This window comes from Bos taurus, chromosome 16, assembly GCF_002263795.3.
Source record: "Bos taurus isolate L1 Dominette 01449 registration number 42190680 breed Hereford chromosome 16, ARS-UCD2.0, whole genome shotgun sequence".
Lineage (NCBI taxonomy): Eukaryota > Metazoa > Chordata > Mammalia > Artiodactyla > Bovidae > Bos > Bos taurus.
This window is the reverse complement of record NC_037343.1, coordinates 35260235-35288158: the sequence shown is the minus strand read 5'-3', so window position 1 is coordinate 35288158 and position 27924 is coordinate 35260235. Positions and strand designations below refer to the sequence as shown.

Sequence of the window (27924 nt, the reverse complement as noted above, 5' to 3'; positions counted from 1 at the left end):
TAAAAAAATGAAAACTCTAAAAATTCATATGCCTCTTACAAAACATCTGAAATGGTAAACACCCATGCACAAAAATCACAGATTCAACTATGTCAACTAAGATAGAAGAAAAATAAGTCTGTTTTCCTTTTGATTTTATATAATTTAGTGATTTTATTTGACACTTTTAAAATTCATTTTGGACCTAGCATGTCCTGGGGTTTTATACACTGACCAAACTGCTCTGCTAGAGACAGTCAAGTTCAATAGCAATTTTCTTTCATATTTATCCATTTTTGTTTGAGAAATATAAGGAGTCTGTATCACTTTTTATTTTATATGACATAATCATTTTTATTATACATTTATTTAAATCACTTTGGACCAAGCATGTCCTTCGGTTTTACCCACTCATCAAACTGCTCTGCAGTGAGATAGCCAAGTTCAATAGCAGTTGCCTTTAAGGTTGATCCATTTTTGTGTGCAGTCTTGGCGATCTTGGCGGCTTTGTCATACCCTGAAGAAATTAAAAGGTGACATAGGAGTTAGTAGTGAAACTTGGTTTTCTAAAGCAAGAGTAATCATTATTATTTATTTGATGCTACCAACCTCTTAAGTAAACATTTTTTAATCTTAAAAATATTTAGCAGTGGGTTATCTTGATAGCTGTCACTTCTTATACAGAATAAAACCTTTCTTCACTTTTCTTAAGTAATACGTACCTCACATTCTATAAGATGTGTCCCTAAACTGAAATGCTCACTAATACAGATATTTTCATAAGGGGGAAAATATATACACATAAGACATCTCTCTCTACACACACAAACACACACATACACATGTAGCACCAAGACATAGAAGTCTACATCTGGGTAGTATAAATGTGCTGTTTCAATAGTATGTTTAACCAAAAATAATTATCTTTCTAACAAAGCATTAATAAGCTTAGTGCTGCAGCAGTACAAAAAATACAGGACTGCATGACCAGGAACTGTGGTAAAGGTAAAGGGCTCTAAGAGGGAAAAGAGAGGAGAGTCCTCTCACAATGAGGGAGGAGCAGGCAGGGCTCTGAGGAGACACACACCTTCAGAGCTTCCAGCATCTCTTTCTGTTCTCCACTCTTTTCAGACGGTACACAGTACAAGTAGGGAAGTTTCAGACAAACATATACTTGCACAAGAGGTCACAGGTCTACTGTTTACATCAAAGTTATTTGCTTTTAAAATTAATAGAGGCAGGGCAATTCTGGTTATCTTGATTTAATGTAATTTTTTTAAAAAGGCAAAAACCAGAAAGAAGAGAAATTAACAAAAATGAAACCAATGAAGGAGGAAAAAAAAACAAGATTAGAGGGGTATGAACAAAGAGAAGTCTGCAATGATTATCCACTAAGCAAGATGTGCAGCCAAATAAATATTTTTAAAAAATGTTATGTGTCATGTGCAGTTATTAACCACCTACAAAATGTTATGTGTCATGTGTGATTATCAACCACGTATAAGACGTTACTCATAGTATCAATTAATCTACCTATGAAACATTATGGACATAGTTAATACAAAATTAACACTGAATGCTAAACATGTTGAAATGGGCATTTACTGATCAAACTAACTTTGAAAGAATTCTCATGTTAAACCTTTGGGGTTAATATTAGACATTCCATACTTTAATGTTAATAATGACATTAACGTTAATAATGACATTAAAGTCTATGCATTATGCTAACCCTTTCAGTTTTCATTCAAGTCCCAAAAACATGACTACCTGTTATACATAATGAGCACAATCAGAACCCATGATGTGGAGTTGTAAGGCTCATGCTTTGTCACCAGTCAGGCGTGCTTTTGCCCACTTATTCTTGAACGGCCTTTACCTCACATTAAACTGACTCAAAGAAAGATATCAATCATTCTGCTTTAGGAGTGTCTCTAATTTAAACATTTTAGTAACAAATTCTGGAATATAAACATGATGAAACATTTCTCCCATGAACCTCTGGGTTCCTCTGTACATCTCTCTAGCTGAATGCTAAGGTACAATAATTTCAAAAGAATCCAGTATTATTGCCAATTTTCATACTATTCCAAAAACAGACAGTATATTGGGCTCACAGCTACCTGCAGCAGTCAGGAGCTCTAACTTTATAAGACTGAAATTATAGTTTGACATGAAGCCAAGATATAAAATCAGCCTTGAAAGTATAAGATTATTAAAGACTTTTTTAAAAAAGTACTCATATCACACCAAAAGACTGCATCATAACTTGTTCTAATGTACAAAACCCTCAGCTCAGCAGTAAGGAAATGGTGGGAAAAGGCTTTTAATACATTATAACATAAAGCAGTGAGTGCCTCAAAATCTATGAGTTAAAATAGTGTATTTAACAGGGATCATTATGGTCGATCTATAATCCAAGTTAACAAGTTTGAATCTATATAATGAAATATTTATAAATCTGGAAAAGGCCTGCAACACAAAAGCCACAGTTTTAGACAAAATATTTCCCCCCTTTCCCTATAAGACATGCATACATAACCCTTTTTTTTTTTTAATTTAATCCATTTCTGAGTTGAATAAAACAACAACAACAAAAGTATAGTAGCATCTAGACAAGGTAGAAAAATGAGTTCGTTCAGTGTTGTTAGTCAGCAAGTCCCAACAATACAAACTGAGAGGATATTTAGTATCTGAATTTAATGTCCCATAGTATCTAAATCCTATTAAGATTAAAATAAGCTTTAAGTTCTACTTCTGAACTTGCCACATTTCAAATAAAATGAAGTATAATCAATCAAGTTTTGAAAGAAATATTACACCATAAAGGTTATAAATAATATATATAGCATCTTTCAACACAATTCAAAATGTCTTTAAGACAATGTTCAAAAGAAATCTGTTGTTCACTAACATTGATCCAGTAGTCTTAAAGTCTCTTAAAACTTTCTCAGCTTTTAAACTGTATATTCAAAATGACATTGTTATTCTTTAAACGCATACCTATGTGAGGATTAAGAGCTGTCACCAACATTAGGGACTCATTCATCAGCTTGCTAATCCTTTCTGTGTTGGCCTGGATTCCCACCACGCAGTTTTCTGTGAAGGAAACCGATGCATCCCCCAGCAGTCGGGCTGAGTGTAACACATTTTTAATCTGAGAGAGAGACAGATTTATTAAGCCTAGCTTTTTTCTTTGTTCGATAACATATTTGCTAGTTCATATATGAATATAATTCAATTAACATATAGCACTCTTACAACCTGTAAGAAATCATACCCCCCAAAAATATGAAAGAAACTATAAACATTTGAGGACAGAGAAGTGCTTTTTTAAGAGGTGAAAAGGCATAACCACAAAAAAACTAAAGCACGAGATAGTCTGTGGTATTATAAAATACAGGTATGAAATGTTAAAGAACGCAGAGAAAGAAAATAAATTCCAGTTGTAGGAGTTGATGAAGTTCTACTGATGGAGAGAAATGAAATAGTCAGAGGTTGTAAAGTTCAGCGTGTGTGTGAGGCAATGAGTGAAGCCAGGGCTTCTCAGTTCTTAATGATCAGCATGTTAGTTTGTTTTAGCATTTTTTGTGACATTTCCAACATATATTAAAATAAATATATATCCACATCCTAATCTCTCTGGTCTAAAATCCCAGGGTCTGAAAACAGTACTTCCAACAGTGGACTCACACAGAACTTCCAAGGTTTAATTTGATACTAACAACTTTATTATATCGCAAATGTTGATTATCTCGACTTACTATTAAAAACAAAACAGATCTTTTAAAAAAAAACTGCAAGACATTTAATGTTATGCACATGTATCTGCCAGGCAGCTGGTATTAACTGTTTGGAATCTGACCTGAAAGGAAAAGCTTTCTGATATGAGATGTCCTTTTGTCTGTCTTCTATTTTCCACTAGGGTGCATATCACATAAGGGCAAAAAAATTTGTTTTGTTCATTGCTCTATCACTAGCAACCAGGACAGTGCCTGACATAGACTAGTACTCAGTCAATATTTAATGAATACAGTGAATGAATAAACATAATATTTGTCATTTGCATGTTCTTATCAAATTAAAATCAGACTTTACATCAGATATAAACTACAAATAAGCCTTTAATATATATTTAGATATAACACTTCACACAAATAGAGGACTCTAATAGGTAACAGTTCCATTATCTGAAGTTGGGGAAACTGGATAAAAGATGATGCCATTTTGTTCCATCTTCACAAAGATGAAGGAAATAGAACAGATTTGAACATTGAGTGGACACAATGTTTTCAAGGTGTATGGAAGAGTAAGACCAATCAAAGTCTTGAGAGAGAAAGGAAAGAGAACTAGATAGAAATTACTGAATAAACCAAGGACAAAAGTGTCTCAAGGGACAAGTCTAGGTCAGATGGCAGTTAAGAGCCGTGGCATGTCTGTTGGACTCAACAGTGCTACAAAAACAATTCAAATACAAGTGCAAGTGTGGAAGCCCAACTGCAGTGCATATGCAAGTGAGAGTGGGCATTCCTTTACAACAGCTGAATATGGAGAGGAAGAAAGCAGCAGTAAGAAGGAGACAGAATGGAGGCAGAGTTTCTTTCTTTCCTCTGTTTATTAACTGAGGAACTAGAACTTATTTCTAGCAGTTGGCGTCCCCAGTGGCTAGGGACAAGAAAGAAACCTATAACCCACTTTCAGAATTTTTCTTCCTGTTATAAAAAGCAAACCATCAATTACTTAAGCTAAAAGTCACCTAATTAAATATCCAGGATTAATCTTCTAACATTAATATATGCTTGACTTCCAACTGCTACTCATATTATCTTAACACCTAATGAACTTTAAGAAATCTTTATGAAAGACAAAAACCAAGACAACTAGCTTTGGGTCAAAGGCATTAAAAATCAAAAACTTACCATCATTGGCTTGAAAACATTCAACTCAAAATGTCCATTGCTGCCTCCAACGGTAACAGCGACATGATTCCCCATGACTTGGGCTGCAACCATGGTCATTGCTTCACACTGGGTGGGGTTCACCTTTCCTTCAAGAAAACCACATCGAGCACACCGATGGATTCAAGTATGAGTTAAAATTAGGTTTTAGATCAAATAAACAAGAAAAGAAGAAAAGACAAAGCAAGACATATAATAAAGCAAGGCCCCAACCATATCTGTGTAGCCTCCCATACCTCACTGGCCAAAGCCCAAAGCAAAAAATGAAATAAGAGACATGTGATATAATTCTTTTTATTCAACCCATTAAGATCACTTTAATAGCCTGTTCTAGAATTCTATTTGCTTTGGGTTGTGAAAGAACTATTTACACATTTTCTAATATGGAAATCAGAATACACGATACTAACTAAAATTGTTTTCTCCTATATTGTTGGTGATGCTCCCAGAAGTTCTGATCAAAGGCAGCCCTAAGCACATTCTGAAACAAGTGTGCCACATACGTCCCCATCTACTTACAGATCATGTTAAACTAAAACAGCCGTGCTTTGTAGATGAGAATGCCTGGGTTCTAATCAAGTTTCAGTTCTAACATTTATCAGCTATGTGGTGATTGTTGTTGTTTAGTTACTAAGTCATGTCAAACTAGTTGCGACCCCACAGACTGTAGTGCACCAAGCTCATCTATCCATGGAATTTTCCAGACAAGAATACTAAAGTGGGTTGCCATTTTCTTCTCCAGGGGATGTTCTTGACCCAGGGATCAAACCTGCATCTCCTGCTTGGCAGGTATATTCTTTACCAATGAGCCACCTGGGAGCCAGCTACATGATTACCTGGCATGATACTGCTTCCTGGTTCATTTTCAGGCAAAATTAATTCTCCCAGTCCTGAGCGAGGACCAGAACCCAGAAAACGAATATCATTTGCGATCTTCATCAGACTGCAAGCAGTAGTATTCATGGCTCCACTGAGTTCAACCAAAGCATCATGAGCAGCCAGAGCTTCAAACTTATTTGGAGCTGTGACAAAAGGTAAGCCTGAAGAAAAAAATCAATAACCTGTATGAGTTAACAGGTAAAATTAAACATTTTTCTAATATCAGCAAGTTAAACAGAAACTGTCAGTATATGACATAAGCAAAAACAGAATAAAAATTTAACTTCAGAAAGAAATGCTTAAGACTCAAGCTTTCTCTACATTTCTTCAAGATGTCCTGAGGAGTAGAAGGAATCTAATGATACTAGCACATTTAAAAGATAAAACAAGCACAATAAATGTTGAAAGAAATATAAAATACTAAATGAAAAATCATTCTGCTATTGCAAACACATGTGTATGATGCCGTGAGTAAAGATGAAAAGTAGGTAAAATTCACTCCACTCGATTCCGAACTCCTTTCCTAGTACAATTTTCCCCCCATTTGAGGCATCCTACTCTCTTCTCTTGGAGAAGGCAATGGCACCCCACTCCATTACTTTCGCCTAGAAAATCCCATGGACGGAGGAGCCTGGTAGGCTGCAGTCCATGGGGTCACTAGAGTCGGACACGACTAAGCGACTTCACTTTCACTTTTCACTTTCATGCACTGGAGAAGGAAATGGCAACCCACTCCAGTGTTCTTGCCTGGAGGATCCCAGGGACGGGAAGCCTGGTTGGCTGCCATCTATGGGGTCGCACAGAGTCGGACACGACTAAAGCGACACAGCAGCAGCAGCAGCAGCAGTCTCTTCTCTGGGCTTTTCAGGTGGCGCTAGTGGTAAAAACATGCCTGCCAATGAAGGAGATGTAAGAACTACAAGTTTGATCCCTGGGTCGAGAAGAGCCTCTGGAGGAAGGCATGGCAAACCACTCCAGTATTCCTGCCTGGGAAATCCCATGGACAGAGAAGCCGGGTGGGCTAGAGTCCACGGACTCGCAAAAGACACTACTGAAGTGGCTGAGCACACATGCATTCTGTTCTCTAGCCAGGACCTACAAGCTCCTCTGTGAGATCAGGAAGTCAAAATGAACTAGACATTCTCAGTCGCTCCCATGTTCAAATTTTTAAAGATCTACATATTCTAGACCCCATATTACAATTCTCACTGATTGAAGTTTAATTAAAAGTCAAATCTCTGCTAGTAAGCAATAATAAGAAATGTAGAATTATCTGTACTCTCTGTTAAGATCTGCATGTTAATAAGAGTTTTCTGGAGACAACAGCTCTAGTAACAGTTACTATTATTGAGACCTTCAAAAAGGTCATTAATTCAAAGAAATGTCACAGTATGCCATAGGGAAAAAAGAAATTAAGCCAGTCAATCTCTAACATACTTGTTATTCAAATGAATTTCTCACCAATCATTTGATTCTTCCTACTTTGAAAACAAGTATTCAAAACAGCTTTAGTGGTGATTTAGTTGCTAAGTCATGTGACTCTTGCAACCCTATAGACTGTAGCCCACCAGGACCCTCTGTCCATGGGATTTCCCAGGCAAAATTACTGGAGTGGGTTGCCATTTCCTTCTCCAGGGGATCTTCCCAACCCAGGGATCACACCCAGGTTTCCTACATCGCAGTCAGGTTCTTTACCAACTGAGCCACCAGGGAAGCCTACAACAGCTTTAAATGGAAAATAATTGAATACTACCAGATAGTAAATGAAATTAGCACTAATAGATTTTAATAATTACATGTTATATGAACTTACAGATGGAATACTGGATAAGGATTAATATCACAACTTCTAAAACAGACACAAAGTAGATGACTGATGGGGAAGTATTATTTCTAACTTTAAATCTGTAAGAATTCAAAGCAGAAACACCCAGAAAAACACAGACTGGTCTAATGGTAATAAGTAGTAAGCCATGTTATCACCTACCTGTGAGCACAGCCACTTTTGCAGCAACCTTTTCTGCAAAGCCAATTCTAGTATTTAAACCAGTGCCAACAGCAGTGCCCCCAGCAGCGAGCTCATAAATTCTTGGCATGGCAGCTTTTATTCTTGTTGTTGCATATTTCACTTGTTGAACATAACCGCTAAATTCCTGAAAAAATAAAGAAATTAAGGTGAGAGTATACAATTTCCTAATGGCATGTAAGTCACTCTAACTGCATTGAATATAAGTTTTTAAAAAACACATCTCAGGTACAAAATTAGAAGCTACTCAAGTGGCAATTACATTAATCTATATGATAAGCAATGTACAAGGGTGAAAGGGCATTTAGAAACCTATCAGGTAGGCCATGCCACTGATAACAACATGCACCCTACCTATAAACTATAAACCACTCTTTTAATAGAAAACCAACACAGGAAATAAACGTAAAAAAACACAACTTTACTACATTAAATTATTGGTTTATATGCAAATGATTTATTTTGTTGGTGCATTTCAAATAACTTGAAGAAAGAAAAAAACTGAATCTCCTTAAGACAATTTCAGTTAAAAAACCTGACGTGGAATTTGAGGGTGTTTTAAAAAGCTCTCAAGAAGCTAAGTGACTTATTGAACAGCCTAAGAAGGTAACAGGGTAGAGTAAGACCCTGGGTAGCTTCATGATGCATTTTAATTCTGCTATGAATGCCACACTGCTTCCCAAAGTACAACATACTTTAAGCAAAGTAACCACAGAAATCATCATGTTTGAAACAGAGCAAGGGCCCTATTAAGTAAGAACTATGCAAGGACAGAGGGCATAAACTAGAACTCAACTGAGCAAGCCAGGATATATGGTTACACTCAATCTATCTTTTCTTTACCCTATCTAACAACACTGAAACACCATGAATACTTTTGATTAGTACTGGGATTTCACACTGCTCTAAAGAAAACACTTTTTAGAAGATACAACTTCTTTCCATCTGATCTAATATCACTTACATATATACCAGGTGGATTCACTTAAGGAATACATTTTATTAGAGAAAAAATTACACTCAAGAAACTCAAAAGACTATTTCAATAAAAGCAAGTATAAATACCTCTGGTAAGATAAACAGAAAAATCTAACTTTCTGTCACAAAGAATGATGATTTTACATAGGAAGCTGAGTCATGGCCCAAATGGACTTTAGCACATAATGGTTTTCCTACATGTAACACTCAAAAAAAACAGGAAAAAAACTAGAAACCAGAGAGATACTCAAAAGTTTCAAAAACAGATACTGTATCTCCTTAGAACTTATGTATGGTAGAGCCAAAATCACTGCAGATGGTGACTGCAGCCATGAAATTAAAAGACGCTTAGTCCTTGGAAGCAAAGTTATGACCAACCTAGACAGCATATTCAAAAGCAGAGACATTACTTTGCTAACAAAGGTCCGTCTAGTCAAGGCTATGGTTTTTCCTGTGGTCATGTGTGGATGTGCGAGTTGGACTGTGAAGAAGGCTGAGTGCTGAAGAATTGATGCTTTTGAACTGTGGTGTTGGAGAAGACTCTTGAGAGTCCCTTGGACTGCAAGGAGATCCAACTAGTCCATTCTAAAGGAAATCAGTCCTGGGTGTTCATTGGAAGGACTGATGCTAAAGCTGAAACTCCAATACTTTGGCCACCTCATGTGAAGAGCTGACTCATTGGAAAAGACCCTGATGCTGGGAGGAATTGGGGGCAGGAGGAGAAGAGGATGACAGAGGATGAGATGGCTGGATGGCATCACCGACTCAATGGACATGAGTTTGAGTGAACTCCGGGAGGTAGTGATGGACAGGGAGGCCTGGCGTGCTGCGATTCATGGGGTCGCAAAGAGCTGGACACGACTGAGAGACTGAACTGAAGAGCCAATGATGTAAAGAGAAATAAGATACAGCTTAAGAAGCAACTTAATTTAGTAAGCTTTATTTAGTCACATCATGTGTACCTCAATTAATCATTTCCAGTTTTCCTCATTCCTGCTGTCATAAACTTAAGGTAAATGGTCATGTTTTTTTCCATTGTTTGCTATCAGATGAACAAAACTACAAATGAAATCTTTCCAAATAACCAGCAGCCAAACTCTCACAACTAACTTGAATTTCTACAAAAATACTGTTACTGATACTTGATATAGAATTTGTGTATGTCCTACCTCAAAGTGGAGTGAGCTTACTGAGACAAAATCTGTTCCTTGTATTTGCTCTGCAATGTGTACTATTAGACATTCTTTAAAGTATCACTGAAAGTGAAGTCACTCAGTAGTCTCCAACTCTGCGATTCCATGGACTGTAGCCTACCAGGCTTCTCCATCCATGGGATTTTCCAGGCAAGAGTACCAAAGTGGGTTGCCATTTCCTTCTCCAAGGGATCTTCCTGACCCAGGGATCAAACCCGGGTCTCCCACATTGCAGGCAGACGCTTTACCCTCTGAGCCATCATAAAGAAACATAAAAATGCTTTTTGTATTTTGGAAAAGAGTAATACCTCTTTTACATGTGGCCAAAACATTTAACCACTTTAAAATTAATTTTTAAAGAACTTACTAATTTAGAATAAGAGAGACAAAGGAAGAAATTATGATAATGATACTGATAAAGATGATGACAGCTAACACCAATATGTGCTTACAATATATCACAAACAGTTCTAAGCATTCTACATGAATTAGCTTATTTGAACCTCATAACTATTCTACGAAAGAGATATTATTTTCTTGGTTTTACAGCTAGAAAAACTGACGCAAAGAAAAGCTAAGTTTCCTAAGGTCCAATAGTTTACATATAGCAAAGCTAAGATTTAAACTCAAGCAGACTGATGTGGAGTCTGGTTCATAACCAGTATGCCCTGCTCTTCTCCTGAGTGGATGCCAATAAAAATCACTGACAGGTTAATGCAGAATCATCTCTGTTGCTGAACTGAACTGTTACAAACTTGGCCATTTAAACCAGTGTGATTTAGAGGGTAATACATTGGCCATTTGTACCAAGCCCACAATGGAACCAAATCTAATCACACTCAATATACCTGCCCAAGAGTAAGTGGAACAGCATCCTGTGTATGAGTACGCCCAATTTTGATGATCTGGTCAAACTCTTTGGATTTTGCTTCCAGAGCATCATGCAGCTTCTGTAGTCCTGGGAGCAGCACTTCATGAACTTCTATTGCAGCAGCAATGTGCATTGCTGTGGGAAAAGTATCATTTGAGCTCTGTCGGAAAGTTTTCAAAAGAAACATAAAATGTTAAATCATAGGCCAAAAAAACCAAACTTGAATGTCTCAGTTGAAAATCTCACTAAGTGACTACTCAAAATGTGGCATATTTAGTACTCTATTATATTTATGTGTGCCAAGTCACTTAGGATCAAATAAGAAGCAAAAGAAGCAACCTGATTTCCTTTACAGAAGGTATTTAGGTCGGTATTACACAGACCACCTACAATGAATATATTACATATTACTGTATCTACCTGCTAATAAATAACAGCAAGACACAAAGAAATATACCTAGCAAATATAAGGATAGCAGTAATAAAACATCTTACAGTTAAATAACACATACAGTCTTTCATAAACATTTCTTCCTTCACTAAACTTGAGGAAAATTCTGCGAGATAGGTCACCACTTTAAAAATAGAACAGAATCTGTCAAAGAAATTATTTGTGCCATGCCAAAGTATTTAGAGTTGGCAGAACTGGGACCTGACCAGGTAGTCTATAAACACCATGCTCTTTTGTCAAATGTAAACCTGTACTTTTAAATTACGACGTTATCTTTAACTCCACCTCAGTCCTCTACCTGACCATACACACTAGGTTATTCTGAAGTAGATTTCAGACTTCAATATACATAAAAGATAAACTCATATTTAAATGCAAGTCCTAGGTCTACAAAATCCTTCACACCATGCAATGTGAAATAAATAAATAAATAAATAAATAAACTTCCTTATACTTTAAATTACACTAGGTACCCAGATCCTGATTTTTAAATATCACTTCCCAATAAGATCCTCCAAAAGGTCTTTGGAAAAATGATTGCTTAGGGGGGTTAGGACAGGAAAAATACAAGATGATAAGCCTGGAGCATCCTGTAGTGGAAAAATTAAGTGCCTTAAAAAAAAAAAGGGATGGTGGCATGTTCAAAGGACACAGGAGTCAACATGCTGTGGCTTTATGGAACGATATGAGTAGCAACATAAAGAATAAAAATACTGGATTATAACCTTAAGAAAAAATATTAATGAATTCATGCTTACATATAAATGATTAAATAAATAAATAAATCCAAGGGGAGAGAGAAGAAGAATATTCTGTAAATATTCCTTACAGAAAAATTTCAATTAATGCAAAAAGAAAGAGGGGGGGAAGAAAATTACTACTAAAACATCACAGCAGTAATTGCTATTGGCAAGATCTTCTGATGAATGTTAAAAATTAATAGGCAAAAGTTTAGGGAAAAAGAGGCTGTTTTCATAGCCTCAAAGTTCTCTATTAATTTCACGGTTATTTTAACAAGTGTCCAAAAATTTCTTGATATTTCTCCCTGTAGGAAATAGAGCTTAAGTGCAGTAGCTGGAGTATAGGCTATTGGAAAATGAAGACACCATCTTAACCAAGTGGCAGACACCATCTTAACCAAGTGATTCGAGCTAACATCACCAGTACCAACTTGTGCTATTATCATGTACCCCTGATATGATGCAAGAAGAGCCCTTCATTTCTTAACAATCTTCCCCAAAATCCACAGTCTCAGTCTAATCATGAGAAAACAACAGACAAACCTATATTGAGGGACATTTTATGAAATATCTGACCACTGCTTTCAAAAGTCACAAAGACAAAAGGCAAACTCTCAGATTAGAGGAGACCAAGGGGATGTGATGACAATACAATGTGGAGCATGGACTGGATCCTGGTTAAAAGAAGAAGGACATCAATAGAAAACTAATAAAGCCTGCTTAGGAGTATTGTACCAATCTCAATTTCTTCGTGTGATAAGTGTACCAGGGTTATGTAAAATATTTAATATTAAGGTTAGCTGGGTAAACGGTACATAGAAACTCTGAAATTCTTTGCAATTCTTATAAATAATTTTATTTTTCAAAAGAAAGAGTTTTTAAAATATAAATCAATGAAAATATAAACATATACTAAATTCAAGTATCCTAAAAGTGATTTTTACCCCCTAAAGGTGCTTTTCATGAAATTTAATACATAGACTCAAGATTCCTAAAATAAATAAGAAGAACATAAAAGAAGTCCTTTCCATTAAAGAATATAAGCAGAGTTAATCCTGTCAAAAGTTAATGCCTGTTTTACAAGGGAAATCTCAGGATTCTTCTCAGTTTATACAAGGAAAAGAAGTCGTATACTGACCTGGCTTTTATTAACATGATCGTTGGGATGTACAGGTTTCTTGCTGCCAAGTTCACCTCCCAGAATTTCAATTGCTCGATTGCTAATGACTTCATTTACATTCATATTTGTCTGGGTTCCTGATCCAGTCTGCCATACCACAAGTGGAAAATGATCATTTAATTTACCTTCAGCTACCTGCAGAACAAAATGTTAAAAAATGTATTTTAAAAAATAAGAAAAATTCTATATTCATTAAGTTGTTTGAATCAAATGATTGTCGGCATCATTTATAGTACTATTTTAAAGACACTCACTTTTTTCATGTGCTACTATAGTTCCTGGCTGTCCAGCAAATTGAAGCTTCTGTAGTCTAAACACTGCTACTTTATTTTTTCACTTTACAATATTGTATTGGTTTTGCCATATATCAACATGAATCCACCACAGATATACATGTGTTTCCCATCCTGAACCCTCCTCCCTCTTCGTACCATCCCTCTGGGTCGTCCCAGTGCACCAGCCCCAAGCATCCAGTATCATGAGTCAAACCTGGACTGGCGACTCATTTCATATATGATATTATACATGTTTCAATGCCATTCTCCCAAATCATCCCACCCTTTCCCTCTCCCACAGAGTCCAAAAGACTGTTCTATACATCAGTGTCTCTTTTGCTGTCTCGTACACAGGGTTATTGTTACCATCTTTCTATAATTCCATATATATGCGTTAGTATACTGTATTGGTGTTTTTCTTTCTGGCTTACTTCACTCTGTATAATAGGCTCCAGTTTCATCCACCTCATTAGAACTGATTCAAATGTATTATTTTTAATGGCTGAGTAATACTCCATTGTGTATATGTACCACTGCTTTCTTATCCATTCATCTGCTGATGGACATCTAGGTTGCTTCCATGTCCTGGCTATTATAAACAGTGCTGCGATGAACATTGGGGTACATGTATCTCTTTCAATTCTGGTTTCCTCAGTGTGTATGCCCAGCAGTGGGATTGCTGGGTCATAAGGCAGTTCTATTTCCAGTTTTTTAAGGAATCTCCACACTGTTCTCCATAGTGGCTGTACTAGTTTGCATTCCCACTAACAGTGTAAGAGGGTTCCCTTTTCTCCACACACTCTCCAGCATTTATTGCTTGTAGACTTTTGGATCGCAGCCATTCTGACTGCGTGAAATGGTACCTCACAGTGGTTTTGATTTGCACTTCTCTGATAATGAGTGATGTTGAGCATCTTTTCATGTGTTTGTTAGCCATCTGTATGTCTTCTTTGGAGAAATGTCTATTTAGTTCTTTGGCCCATTTTTTGATTGGGTCATTTATTTTTCTGGAATTGAGCTGTAGGCATTGCTTGTATATTTTTGAGATTAGTTGTTTGTCAGTTGCTTCATTTGCTATTATTTTCTCCCATTCTGAAGGCTGTCTTTTCACCTTGCTTATAGTTTCCTTTGTTGTGCAGAAGATTTTAATTAGGTCCCATTTGTTTATTTTTGCTTTTATTTCCAATATTCTGGGAGGTGGGTCATAGAGGATCCTGCTGTGATGTATGTTGGAGAGTGTTTTGCCTATGTTCTCCTCTAGGAGTTTTATAGTTTCTGGTCTTATGTTTAGATCTTTCATCCATTTTGAGTTTATTTTTGTGTATGGTGTTAGAGAGTGTTCTAGTTTCATTCTTTTACAAGTGGTTGACCAGTTTTCCCAGCACCACTTGTTAAAGAGATTATCTTTAATCCATTGTATATTCTTGCCTTCTTTGTCAAAGATAAGGTGTCCATAGGTGCATGGATTTATCTCTGGGCTTTCTATTTTGTTCCACTGATCTATATTTCTGTCTTTGTGCCAGTACCATACTGTCTTGATGACTGTGGCTTTGTAGTAGAGCCTGAAGTCAGGCAGGTTGATTCCTCCAGTTCCATTCTTCTTTCTCAAGATTGCTTTGGCTAGTCGAGGTTTTTTGTATTTCCATACAAATTATGAAATTATTTGTTCTAGCTCTGTGAAGAATACCGTTAGTAGCTTGATAGGGATTGCATTGAATCTATAAATTGCTTTGGGTAGTATACTCATTTTCACTATATTGATTCTTCCAATCCATGAACATGGTCTATTTCTCCATCTATTAGTGTCCTCTTTGATTTCTTTCACCAGGGTTTTATAGTTTTCTATATATAGGTCTTTAGTTTCTTTAGGTAGATATATTCCTAAGTATTTTATTCTTTTCGTTGCAATGGTGAATGGAATTGTTTCCTTAATTTCTCTATTTTCTCATTATTAGTGTATAGGAATGCAAGGGATTTCTGTGTGTTGATTTTATATCCCGCAACTTTACTATATTCATTGATTACTTCTAGTAATTTTCTGGTGGAGTCTTTAGGGTTTTCTATGTAGAGGATCATGTCATCTGCAAACAGTGAGAGTTTTACTTCTTCTTTTCCAATTTGGATTCCTTTTATTTCTTTTTCTGCTCTGATTGCTGTGGCCAAAACTTCCAAATTACTATGTTGAATAGTAATGGTGAAAGTGGGCACCCTTGTCTTGTTCCTGACTTTAGACGAAATGCTTTCAATTTTTCACCATTGAGGATAATGTTTGCTGTGGGTTTGTCATGTATAGCTTTTATTATGTTGAGGTATGTTCCTTCTATTCCTGCTTTCGTGAGAGTTTTTATCCTAAACGGATGTTGAATTTTGTCAAAAAATTATCTATTGAGATAATCATATGGTTTTTCTTTTTCAATTTGTTAATGTGGTGTATTACATTGATTTGATTTGCAGATACTGAAGAATCCTTGCATCCCTGGGATAAAGCCCACTTGGTCATGGTGTATGATCTTTTTAATTAACCACTGCTACTTTAAAAGGTGAAAGATAATCTATTGTGAATGGCATAAAAATTTCACTGATTCCAAATGAAAACTGAATCAAAGATATCTTTCTTCTATTTCTCCAACTGCCCTCTGTAATATCCAGACAGGGCCACCTGTTAATGCTGGCAAATGTGTTAAGTCTCTAGATAAATTCACTGTTGGTACTCAGCAAGAATATCCAACAGATGTTACAGCCAGAGTCAGCATTATAACCAACAAGTGACTTAACAGTGTGAGTTCACTAGTAGCTACTGCATCCCACAAATGTCCCATGAGTAGCAATCTCCAAGCACAGACATAAACATGTCTAGACTTGTCTCTATTTTTGTCATATTTTTGTATTCTGAGCTAGTTAGTTTTTTAATTTTAAGTTCTCTGGGAAAGTAAGCGCTTAACTTCATCTTCTGGAATGATTTTAGTTTTAAGCTAAGAAAATCGGTGTGCACGTTAGAAATTATTATCTTAAAAAAACTGGTTCATTTAAAAGTAAAACTTTTTTCCTAACTGAATAAAAATAATAGGTGATTAGTGTAAAAAATTCTGAGAACTAAGAAAAGTATAACAGTCATCATACTTTTACCCTCAGAAATAAAGATGATTAGAACTTTGGCATCTCCTTCTAGTCTCTACTTCAAGTGATGGGAGTATATATGCAGAAAAACGTGTTTTCTATTCACTTTTTCTAAACAAAATTGGGATCATAAAATACATGCATTTTGCAATCTTTCCTCCCCACTTCTTATATGGGTAGGCTTTGTTCTATGACATTCTTTAAAAAACTAAATTTCTGTGGCTTCACAATCTAACTTGTTTAAACAGCTGCTTTAATAAAAAGTACTGCAATGAACATTATATCTAGAGCTTTTAAGCTGTTATCTCTGCTTATCTTTGCACAACAATCATGTTATTGGTGGAAGAGTGAAATTACATTCTGTACACATATTATCAAACAACCAATTTTAAAGGGAATCATTTATACATAAAACAAGAAATCAAATATATAAGTTCAAAGAGTGCCTCTTTAAAAACTTATCTTTAAACTATATAAATTACAAGGAAAAGTAAAGAGAAATGAAAGGTATAAAATCATCCAGAAAATTTGCCACAATATATATTTGAAGCATATTAATATCCTTACCAAATAATAACATTGTCATCCTATGTTAAAACACATTAACTCAAGAATTCAGTGCCCCTTTCCTCAGGCCAGAGCTTATCATTATCCGGAAGATAATAGGGATCTAATGCCAACAAGTAAACACTCTTATCACCTCTTACCTCATCTGCTGCCTTCATTATTGCATTAGCAATCTTTGGATCAAGACCATAATCCTGGTTTACTTCAGCAGCTGCTCGCTTCAAGATGCCAAATGCTTTAATAACTGGGATCTAAAATTTTTAATCAGAAAAATATCTCAATTTGCAATTTAAGCATGGAAATTTAAGATTACTATCTTATGCAGGTACAAACATTGTACAGAAAACAATAACTTAAATAATATTATGACATTAAAATGTTTAGGATATAGACAAAAATTAAAGATAGGCATATAAAAACCAAGAACCATCATTTATCTATTTGTATAGGCAACCGAACACAAGCAAATACAATGACTTTTCACAGATATGTATGTATGCCTTACACACACATACACACATTCACACAGATGTACAATATACCATTTGTCCTATTTTTTATAAGATATTACAACACACATGATTTTACATCACATATTTAAAAACAAATGATACTCAACCATTTCACCAGGCTATACCATTATTTCCTGGAGAAAGGAATGGCAACCCACTCCAGTATTCTTGCCTGGAAAATTCCACAGACAGAGGAGCCTGGTTGGCTACAGTTCATAGGGTCACAAAGAGTCAGACACAACTGAGTAACTTTTCACTCATACCATTATTTGGGCTTCCCTGGTGGCTCAATAGTAAAGAACCCACCTGCCAATACAGGGGCTTCAATCCTTGTTTTGGGAAGATCTCCTGGAGAAGGAAATGGCTGCCCACTCCAGTATTCTTACCTGAAAAATCCCATGGACAGAGGAGCCTAGTGGGCTACAATCCATGGGCGGGGTCTCAAGAGAGTTGGACACCACTTAGTGACTGAACAACAACATTATTTTCCCTCACTGGATTCTACACTACGTAATAATTTTTCCTTCTCTTTAGAAAAGAATAAAACAACAAGTAAAATAAAGGTAGCAAAATGGTGCTATGAAAACTGGACACCACATGCAGAAGAATGAGAATGGACCACCATCTTATACGATATACAAAAATGAACTCAAAAAGGATTAAAGACTTGAATGTAAGACATGAAATCATAAAACTCTTGAAGACATAAGCGGTAAGCTTTTTGATATCAGTCTAAGTGATGATTTTCTGGAGAAGTCCAAAAGAAAAAGCAACAGATGCAAAAATAAACAAATTGGACTATGTCAAACTAAAAAGCCTCTTCACAGTAAACCATCAAGAGAATGAAAATGTGGTGGCTGGAGGGTGTGAGGGGTGTGGGGGAACACGTAGGGCCTGGGGGTTGGTGAGTGACCAGGAACCAGTCTGCCATGGCGCACCATCCCCCACTTCCCCCATGGTTAGTAGCACTAATCTGTTTCAGAGTATTTCCTGCTAAATCCAGGAAATTAAAATTAAAACATTACAAGTGTTTTACCCAAATGAAATGGAAAGATATGACACATAGGATTACACATGAAAACAAATGAGAATTTCATTTTCTACAGGAACACTGCAGTGGGTCAAACCAATGCTGAAGGCACAACCAAATGCCAATCAACTCTGGCTACCAAAATGGAGTGACTGACCCCACAATGTCTGCGGATGCATAAAAATAAAAAAAGGTCACAGTACAGAGCTTCACTGGGCACTACTAAAACAAAATGGTAAATATATCATTGGAGATGAAAGGGTCTCAGTATTCTTTACTCAGATTCAGTTCAGTTCAGTCGGTCAGTCATGTCCGACTCTTTGCGATCCCATGAATCGCAGCACGCCAGGCCTCCCTGTCCATAGCAGTCCGTAAATTTTTTTTGATTTTGTTTTCCTAAGGACCTCAGATACAAAGAGTCTGCTTTATATCTTATGTAGTTCAGAAAATTAATCCAGATGGAAGCCAAATATGTAAAAATTGATAACCCTTGTATTCATCTTTCATAGACACCTGTCCAGATCCAAACAACTGCTCTGTCTCTGGTACAGCAGCAGCAGCAATCACACCACCCCAGAAACACACACCTTGCTAGCTGAAGCAAGAAAATCAAAACATGAGCCATGCTTACTCCAATTAATATTGCTTAAGACTGATCTTTTTAACCCTAGGAGTTGAACTATATGGGAATATTCAGGATCAGCTGCTACCCTCTCTCTCCCAACCATGTAGTCTGGCCCTCACCATTAGACTGGCTGTGGGTTGACAATTACAGAGATATTTTTCTAAGAAGATCCACTGCGTCTTGGAAAGGCATACAAATCTGTCAAGATTCAGTCTTGAAATCTTAGTAATGAGCTAAAATATGGAAGTTAAAATTACTGTTTAGATAAAAAGTATATTTAAAAGATAAAGGTAGCAGTATCTCACCAGATGAGGCCTGGGGACTTCTAGGCTTACTAGCCTATCCTGCATTCTTGTGGTGACTATTTTTCATACTCTAGTTGGGCTCCAGTAGGATATGTAATATATTTTGTCAATTCTTTTCACACTTTAACATCTCTGAAATCAAGATGTATCTTCAAATCAATGACATGACACAACTTTAACTGGCAGATTTTTTCTTTCTTAGTAGTACATATCAGATCTAACTGAAGATTAGTTCTAAGGTAAGGGTTTAATGAAATATGGTTTTCATATATATATGAAATATTTGTTTTCATACAAATAAGAAAGTTTTCTCATCATTAAATCATTCATGTAGCACTGAACAAATACTTATATATTATGTTATATGCCAGACATCATGACAGATAGTATTTTTATGAATTAGTGTACACTTTTCTACAAACTGAAGCCAAGATAGATATAAAGTATAATATTAAAGAAAAATTGGACAGGAGGGGAGTTTGGGGGAGAATGGATACACGTATGTGTATGGCTAAGATCCTTTGCTCTTCACCTGAAACTATCACAGCATTCTTTATTAATTGTATTAATGTATTAATATTTATTAATCTTTGATTAATCATATAAATATATTGCAGCTATATCGTAATACAAAATAAAGTTTTTTTAAAAGTTTTCTTTTAAATCAGTTTCTTAAAAGCTTTACATCAATTAAAAAGAATCAAAATTTAAAATGTTTACAAACTACAACATTCTAGTAAAAATATGAAAAATCCAAGCAAGAATGAAAGACAAATCACTTAGTTCTATCAAATAAAATCCAAAAGACTCACAAAGTCATAGCTCAAAACACTAGCATACTAAAACTTTAAAAAGTTTAACGAGAGAGAAACACTTTATTACTCACAAAGCTAGTTCTCGAAATGACTTTACGTTTTAATTCTGCAAAATATTTATAAGGTAGGGTGACTCTCAATACTGAATAATACCTAGTTTATCTAAAATAAGCCAACATTTCCACAAAAGCCACTTACTGGCATGCGTTCTGTCATGCCTCCAATCTTAAAGTTCATTGTAGATCTCACAGTCTGGGCGCCATAATACTTATCATTTGGGACCTTGAGTTCACCAAAGGTATCATATTCTATCCGAAAAGAATTTTGGCTTGCCTAAAAATAAAGACAAGACACTGTTACAGCTTGAAAAGAAAACAAGTATCAGGAGAAATAACATCATATACAGGAAATACAAAGGAAATTATTGGAAATAATTGGAAATTATTTAATATTGGAAATATAATTGGAAATATAAATTTAATTTGTAATTCCAAAATAATTGGAAATATATGTTTCCAATATACAGGAAACATATTTGGGAAAAGAAATTCTTAAGTACCACAAAGACAAAAAATTCCACTTTGATTCTCATTGTTCTCCCACACTTACAGTTTTTTTCCTGAAAATTTTAGTCACACAAATTAATACAGATGTTAATGATGGATTCTAGGATTCATACACTATGCACATGATAAATACAAAGAAAGCCTTTGAAGTCAAAAGAGTAATCTTTTCCAATTCAGGAATACGCCTATTATTGGTCAAGCTTTCATTTACTATTTTACTAGAACTTTGGAAAATAACCTAAGAACAATACTTTCAAAGTTTGAAAATATTATATATTTAACCAAAGCTCAACCACTGTCTATAAATATTATGCATGAGAGAGAGCTTAGTGCAACACAAAATATTCCAGGCTTTGCAGTGAGATGGCCCACCACCTGGTAGCTGTGTCATCTTCAGCAAGTCAGCTTTTCTAATCTATAATTACAATAAATGGTGTAATTTACAGAGACATGGGCCAGATCAGTTCCTAACCTTCTCAGGGTATTGGATCATCTCTCTAGAAAAATTAATATAAATATAAATATATGTAAAATCTTATATACGATTTTAAGGAGTTTATACCTTGAAGTCAACTCATTCCCTAGGATAAGAACCCACGACCCTTTTATGGAGAACCTAAGATTCTACCAAGTACATCAAATTATACTAATTAAGAAAAAAAAATAGACATTTGGAATCTACATATATTTATTTTACAGAGAGTTCAAAGAGATACTCAGAATTTTAATTAATGTTCTCCTTGCATTAATTATAAAATAAACATGATCAGATGATTCAAAAGATTTAAAAACACCTAGCAAAGTAATCTTATTTTAGTAAATAGTCCTCTGTATAGGAAACAAATAATTTTGTAGTTATCCCTTGGGAATAGAAAGATGGAACAACAACAACAAAAAAACTTTATGTTATAAAACTTTTTAAATTGTATGAAAAGAAAAATATCCTTGTATCTAGTGAGAAATACAGGAGTATAATCAGTGAGGTGTATTTTCTTCTTCTGCCTAAAAGTCTGCAGAGGACAGGAGTGGCTAAGATGGCAGAGCAGGAAGACTCAGCTCATTTCCTCTCAAGAGCACATCAAAATTATGATTATTTACAGAGCAATGATTGATTAGTAAAGCTGAAAAATTAGCAGAAAATAGCTTCTACAACTGTAGATATATAGGTACCATGGCAAAATAGGTAGGAGGGGTGAAGACATAGTAAAGTCAAGACCTATACTCCCCTGGGGGGAGGTGACCCACAAACTGGAGGATAATTACAATTGCAGAGATTCTCCCCCAGGAGAAAGAGGGCCAGGTCCAGTGTCAGGGTCCCTAGCCTGGGGGTCTTGCACTGAGAAGAGTCCCTTGAAACTTTGGCTTTGGAGGCCACAGGCCTCACTTTTGGCCAGAGGTCTGAGGGAAATAGAAACTCCACCCTTAAAGGGTGCACACAAAATTTCACACTCTGGCACCCAGGGCCAAAGCAGTAATTTGAAAAAAGCCTGGCTCTTTACAATGACCTACAGAAAAAAAAAAAAAAACCTTTATATTATAATAAACACACATGTATAGACACACAAGGCTGAAACAAACGTTTTGTGAAACAATCTGTCCTGCCCTCATATTTTCTATTCTATGCTATTCAGTCAAAACCCCAATGCTGTTTACTGTCCACTACATTGATTTCTCCACCCACTAATGAGTCCACCTGAAGTTTGAAAACCATGTGTATGATTTTCAAAACCTTCTTACATTATCTCTTCCTAGTGGCTTAGGCAAGAAGAGGACTGCTCAACTAAATTAATGAAAAAAATTATTAGTGCTTTTGATGAAAAAGTGAGGTTATGATGGTATCTATTAAATATAAATAAGTTTTTAATTATTATTTAAAAAATTGTGGGTTTTTTTTTTTTAATCATGTCTTTATATCTCATAATTCAGAGAGCAGAATTTCTGGGAGAAGTTTAAAGAGTCTAACCAGCTAGGCATAGGGCAGGCACAAACTGCAATTTCCTAATGTCCTGGGAGATGCATTTTTATTCACAATTGCTTCCCCTCCTAGAGAAGCATGAAAGGATAATATGGCCAGTGTGCATTGCAGTGTGATGGCTATTTGGTCCTAAAAATACCAAGTACTATTACCATCCACTAACCCCAGTAACCTGGAATTGATGAGGTGGTCTCCAAGTTTACAGGCTATCAGTCAAGAGTCTCAGTTCAGTTCAGTTGCTCAGTCGTTTCTGACTCTTTGTGACCCCATGGACTGCAGCACGCCAGGCTTCCCTGTCCATCACCAATTCCCGGAGCTTGCTCAAACTCATGACCATCGAGTCAGTGATGCCATCCAACAATCTCATCCTCTGTCATTCCCTTCTCCTGCCTTCAATCTTTCCCAGCCTAAGGGTCTTTTCCAATGAGTCAGGTGGCCAAAGTATTGGAGTTTCAGCTTCAGCATCAGGCCTTCCAATGAATATTCAGGACTGATCGCCTTTAGGATTGACTGGTTGGATCTCCTTGCGGTCCTAGGGACTCTCAAGAGTTTTCTTCAACACCACAGTTCAAAAGCATCAATTCTTTGGTGCTCAGCTTTCTTTATGGTCCAATTCTCACATCCATACATGACTACTGGAAAAACCATAGCTTTGACTAGACAGGCCTATGTCAGGAAAGTAATGTCTCTGTTTCTTAATATGCTGTCTAGGTTTGTCATAGCTTTTCTCCCAATGAGAAAGCATCTTTTAATTTCATGGCTGCAGTCATAACCTGCAGTGATTTTGGAGCCCCAAAAAATAAAGACTGTCACAGTTTCCATTGTTTCCCCATCTACTTCCCATGACGTGATGGGACCGGATGCCATGATCTTGGTTTTTGAATGTTGGGTTTTAAGCCAGCTTTTTCACCTTCATCAAGAGACTCTTTAGTTCTTCTTTACTTTCTGGCATAAGGGTGGTGTCTTCTGCATATCTGAAGTTACTGATATTTCTCCCTGCAACCTTGATTCCAGCTTGTGCTTCATCCAGCCAAGCATTTCTCATGATGTATTCTGCATATAATTTAAATAAGCAGGGTGACAACAAACAGCCCAGACGTACTCCTTTCCCAATTTGGAACCAGTCCATTGTTCCACGTCTGTTTCTAACTGTTGCTTCTTGACCTGCATACAGGTTTCTCAGGAAGCAGGTAAGGTGGTCTGGTATTCCCATCTCTTTTAATAATTTTCCACAGTTTGTTGTGATCCACACAGTCAAAGGCTTTGGCATAGTCAATAAAACAGAAATAAGATGCTTTTCTGGAACTCTCTTGCTTTTTCTGTGATCCAACAGATGTTGGCAGTTTGATCTCTGGTTCCTCTGCCTTTTCTAAATCCAGCTTGAACGTCTGGAAGTTTCAGTTCACATACTGTTGAAGCCTGGCTTGGAGAATTACCAGAGTCTAAAGCGTTTAAAGGTTAGTAAAAAGGTACAGGCCTTAGGCCTATAATATATCCCTACGCATGTGTAAGATAACCATTAACTAAACCATGATATCTCTTAAAGAAAATGTAAAATGCCTTTCACATTCTCAGCCTTAGGTGGTTTCAAAGAATATTGCAGAATTCAAGAAAATCCAAACCATTTCTTAGGCAGAAAGACTATCTCAAGAGGTTTAAAATCCCAAATGTGACTTCATTTTGTTTGGGTTTCCAGTTTCTCTAAAGAGACTTTTTAAATTCTTTCAGTTCTTAAAGTACAGGGTGACCACCAAGTCTTAAAATACTGACAAATATGTAATAAGTGGTTTATTGATACTGTACTGCAATATAGAATATTATCCATGTTTTCAGACTTTATGGCCATCTTGAAGATGAAGTAACTTTAACTGTGCATGACATCTTTGCTTATTTACTAATAACTGCTTTGTTTCCTTAACATGCCTCAGCAGTCTATAAGGTCTTCCCAGGTGGCACAGTGGTAAAGAATCTGTCTGCCAATGTAGGAGAAATGAGTTTGATTCTTGGGTTGGGAAGATCCCCAGAAAAGGGGATGGCAACCCCCATAGACACAGGAGCCTGGCAGGCTGCAGTCCATGGGGTTGCAAAGAGTTGGACATGACTGAGTAGGGATGCATGCACACAAGCAGTCTAAACCCTGTGCCCACAGTGACTGTTTCACACACAGGGGGCATTCAACATAATCTTCCTATCTGACCAACTTGTATTCTTAACTGAGACGAAAGGTAATTTAGGGAATTTAGGGTTATTTGAAGTTCTTTTTGTAAAAAGTTTATTGAAGTATAACTGATTTATAGTATTGTGTTAATTTCTTCTGTACAGCAAAGTGACTCAGTTAGACATATATATTTTTTCATATTCTTTTACATTATGGTTTGTCACTGGGTATTGAATATAGTTTATTTCTTAACACTAGCAACAAGAAAAACTTAGATCAACTCGGAGATTTTGGAGCTGAGAAGATTAGAGGGCAAAAGATGTATTTAGAATTTTGGGGACAAAAAAAAATCTATCCTCACCTGATGTTAGCTAATACTACAATACTAAAAGCAAGATAGTGCTTTTTTTTTTTTTTGACATTAACAGCAGGATAGATTCAGTTCTTCAGTCTTTTATTCCTTTTTTACAAAACACTAAATAAGTGAAAAATAACTTTTTAAAAGGCTTTAAAGTGTACTAAAATTATTCGAGCAGAGAGTTGCAGAAATATAAAGCATCCTTGATTTCTAGTTTCAGATATAGTGATGTCATCAAATTATCTTAAAGTGTATAGTCCAGAAAATGTCTTGGGCCTTTAAAATCCCCTAGATGGAAGCATTCATTTAATAAAGCACTCACCACGTCCCAAATTCAAAGTATTTCCACAGGGATAACATTGCTGAGTATCTGTAATTATTTTCATGTATCCTGGTGACTCAGACGGTAAAGTGTCTGCCTACAATGCGGGAGGCCCGGGTTCGATCCCTGGGTTGGGAAGATCCCCTGGAAAAGGAAATGGCAACCCACTCCAGTATTCTTGCCTGGAAAATCCCATGGACAGAGGAGCCTGGCTGGCTATGTCCATGGGGTCGCAAAGAGTCAGACATGACTGAGCGACTTCACTATTATGTATTACATAATATTGTATGTATTACAGTATTCAGTTCAGTCGCTCAGTCGTGTTACAGTATTACCTGACCAAAATCCCAACTCTGAGTAATAGAATAGGGTCTGAAGCCGCATCTCTCTGAATAAAAGCTCAAACTACAAATCAGAGTGAATAGGGCAAAATAGTAAGCCTTCCTAAACCAGCATTTATTTCTCTCACTTTTCCTGATAATACACAGGTGAGCATACCTATTCAATGTTTATTTACTACAGCCCAAATTTCCGGAGGTTACTTTCTAAAGTGAAAAAGAGCTCGTGTAAGTTAGGGTATCCAACCTGAAATTGGACGTTTAGTTCCTTGGAGGGCGTGCCTCAATTAAAAGTGCTGATTCAGCAATAGTTAGGTTCCCATGCAATTTTCTCCAACGTACTTCAGGACATTCTGCCAGTTTCATATTTCCGGGTTTTACAAAAGTTACGTGAGGAAAGAGAGTCTCACAAACTAAATGGCCAATTGCATGAGAAGTAAAATCTCTTAGGTTCACAAGACCCTTCCAACCCCGCCTGGAGACGACTAGCAGCACAGCTGTGACCCCAGAAATTAGCTCCGAGGGGCTGGATTCAGCCGGGCCCACGAAGGGCAGGTGCGGAGCTGCCCCTTCACGACACAGTCCCACCTCGTGGCTGCCCCCTCCTCACACCGTCCACCTCAGCATCCTCGCAAGGGCAGTCGCCACAGAAGTGAGCGCGGCAGGGGCAGGGTCCACGAGGCCCGGCATGACTCTCGCCCACAGCTGCCGCCCCTCCCGAGCGCTCCTCCAACTGAGGAAGCGCCCCGGGCCGGCAGAGAAGTTCCAACACACGGGCCAGTACCGAGACCCTAAGGCCGGAGGGCGGGAGGCCTGAAGGTCACCGCGGGGCGGCCAGGGCGGTCGGGCAGCACGAGCTCACCATTCGAGCGGCGTTCGGAGGCCGGAGCAGGAGGACTGCTGGGCCACCCGGGCCAAGGCCAGGTTTGGGGGCGGAACCTGGATTCCGCGAGAGTAAACGCGAACGCGCGAGGAGCCGGAGCGCGCGATCCATAGCGCCGCGGCCTTGGTAGAGCTTCCGGGCGTTATGGCCACGCCTCCACACAGGCTGTAAGAACCCCCACGGTCCCCACTCTTATCCAATCAACAGCCTCAAAACCGAGCTGGCGGGACCAACGGCCAATGACCAGGGAAACGTGAGGGGGCGGGCTTAACTGCATCCTCTTGAGCACTAGGATTCCTGGGAAACTTAAGGGAAAGGAATGATGGGAAAGCGAGTTCGTGGTTTCTTGAACCAGTAGTTTCATTGTTCAAAGACGACAGGAGTAGTTTTCCTGTGTTACTGTGGCTAGTTCAGTTCCATTCAGTTCAGTCGCTCACTTGTGTCCGATACTTTGCGACTCCATGAAGCGCAGCACGCCAGGCCTCCCTGTCCATCACTAACTCCCGGAGTTTACCCAAACTCATGTCCATCGAGTCGGTAATGCCATCCAGGCATCTCATCCTCTGTCGTCCCCTTCTTCTCCTGCCCTCAATCCCTCTCAGCGTCAGGGTCTTTTCCAATGAGTCAACTCTTCACCTGAGGTGGCCAAAGTATTGGAGTTTCAGCTTCAGCATCAGTCCTTCCAATGAACACCCAGGACTGATCTACTTTAGGATGGACTGGTTGGATCTCCTTGCAGTCCAAGGGACTCTCAAGAGTCTTCTCCAACACCACACTTCCAAAGCATCCATTCTTCAGCGCTGAGCTTTCTTCACAGTCCAAC

The 27924-nt window shown here is 37.3% G+C and overlaps 1 protein-coding gene across 2 annotated transcripts; it reads right to left on the bottom strand.

The window, feature by feature from the left end:
- Window positions 1–127: 127 nt before the first annotated feature.
- On the bottom strand, window positions 128–27235 carry FH (fumarate hydratase). 2 transcript variants are annotated; one of them, NM_001075803.2, is made up of 10 exons: window positions 27081–27235; window positions 20700–20834; window positions 17355–17465; window positions 13214–13390; window positions 10862–11044; window positions 7804–7969; window positions 5774–5977; window positions 4899–5026; window positions 2983–3136; window positions 128–496 (listed from the first exon to the last, which is right to left on the bottom strand). In NM_001075803.2, the coding sequence occupies exons 1-10, from the start codon at window positions 27210–27212 to the stop codon at window positions 354–356; spliced, it is 1533 nt and encodes a 510-aa protein (NP_001069271.1). In that variant the 5' UTR covers window positions 27213–27235; the 3' UTR covers window positions 128–353. The 2 variants fall into 2 exon arrangements, with proteins under 2 accessions (NP_001069271.1, XP_059731382.1); XM_059875399.1 differs by lacking the exon at window positions 27081–27235 and adding an exon at window positions 19687–19818 and having other exon boundaries at window positions 139–496; window positions 20700–20779.
- Between the last annotated feature and the right edge of the window lie 689 nt (window positions 27236–27924).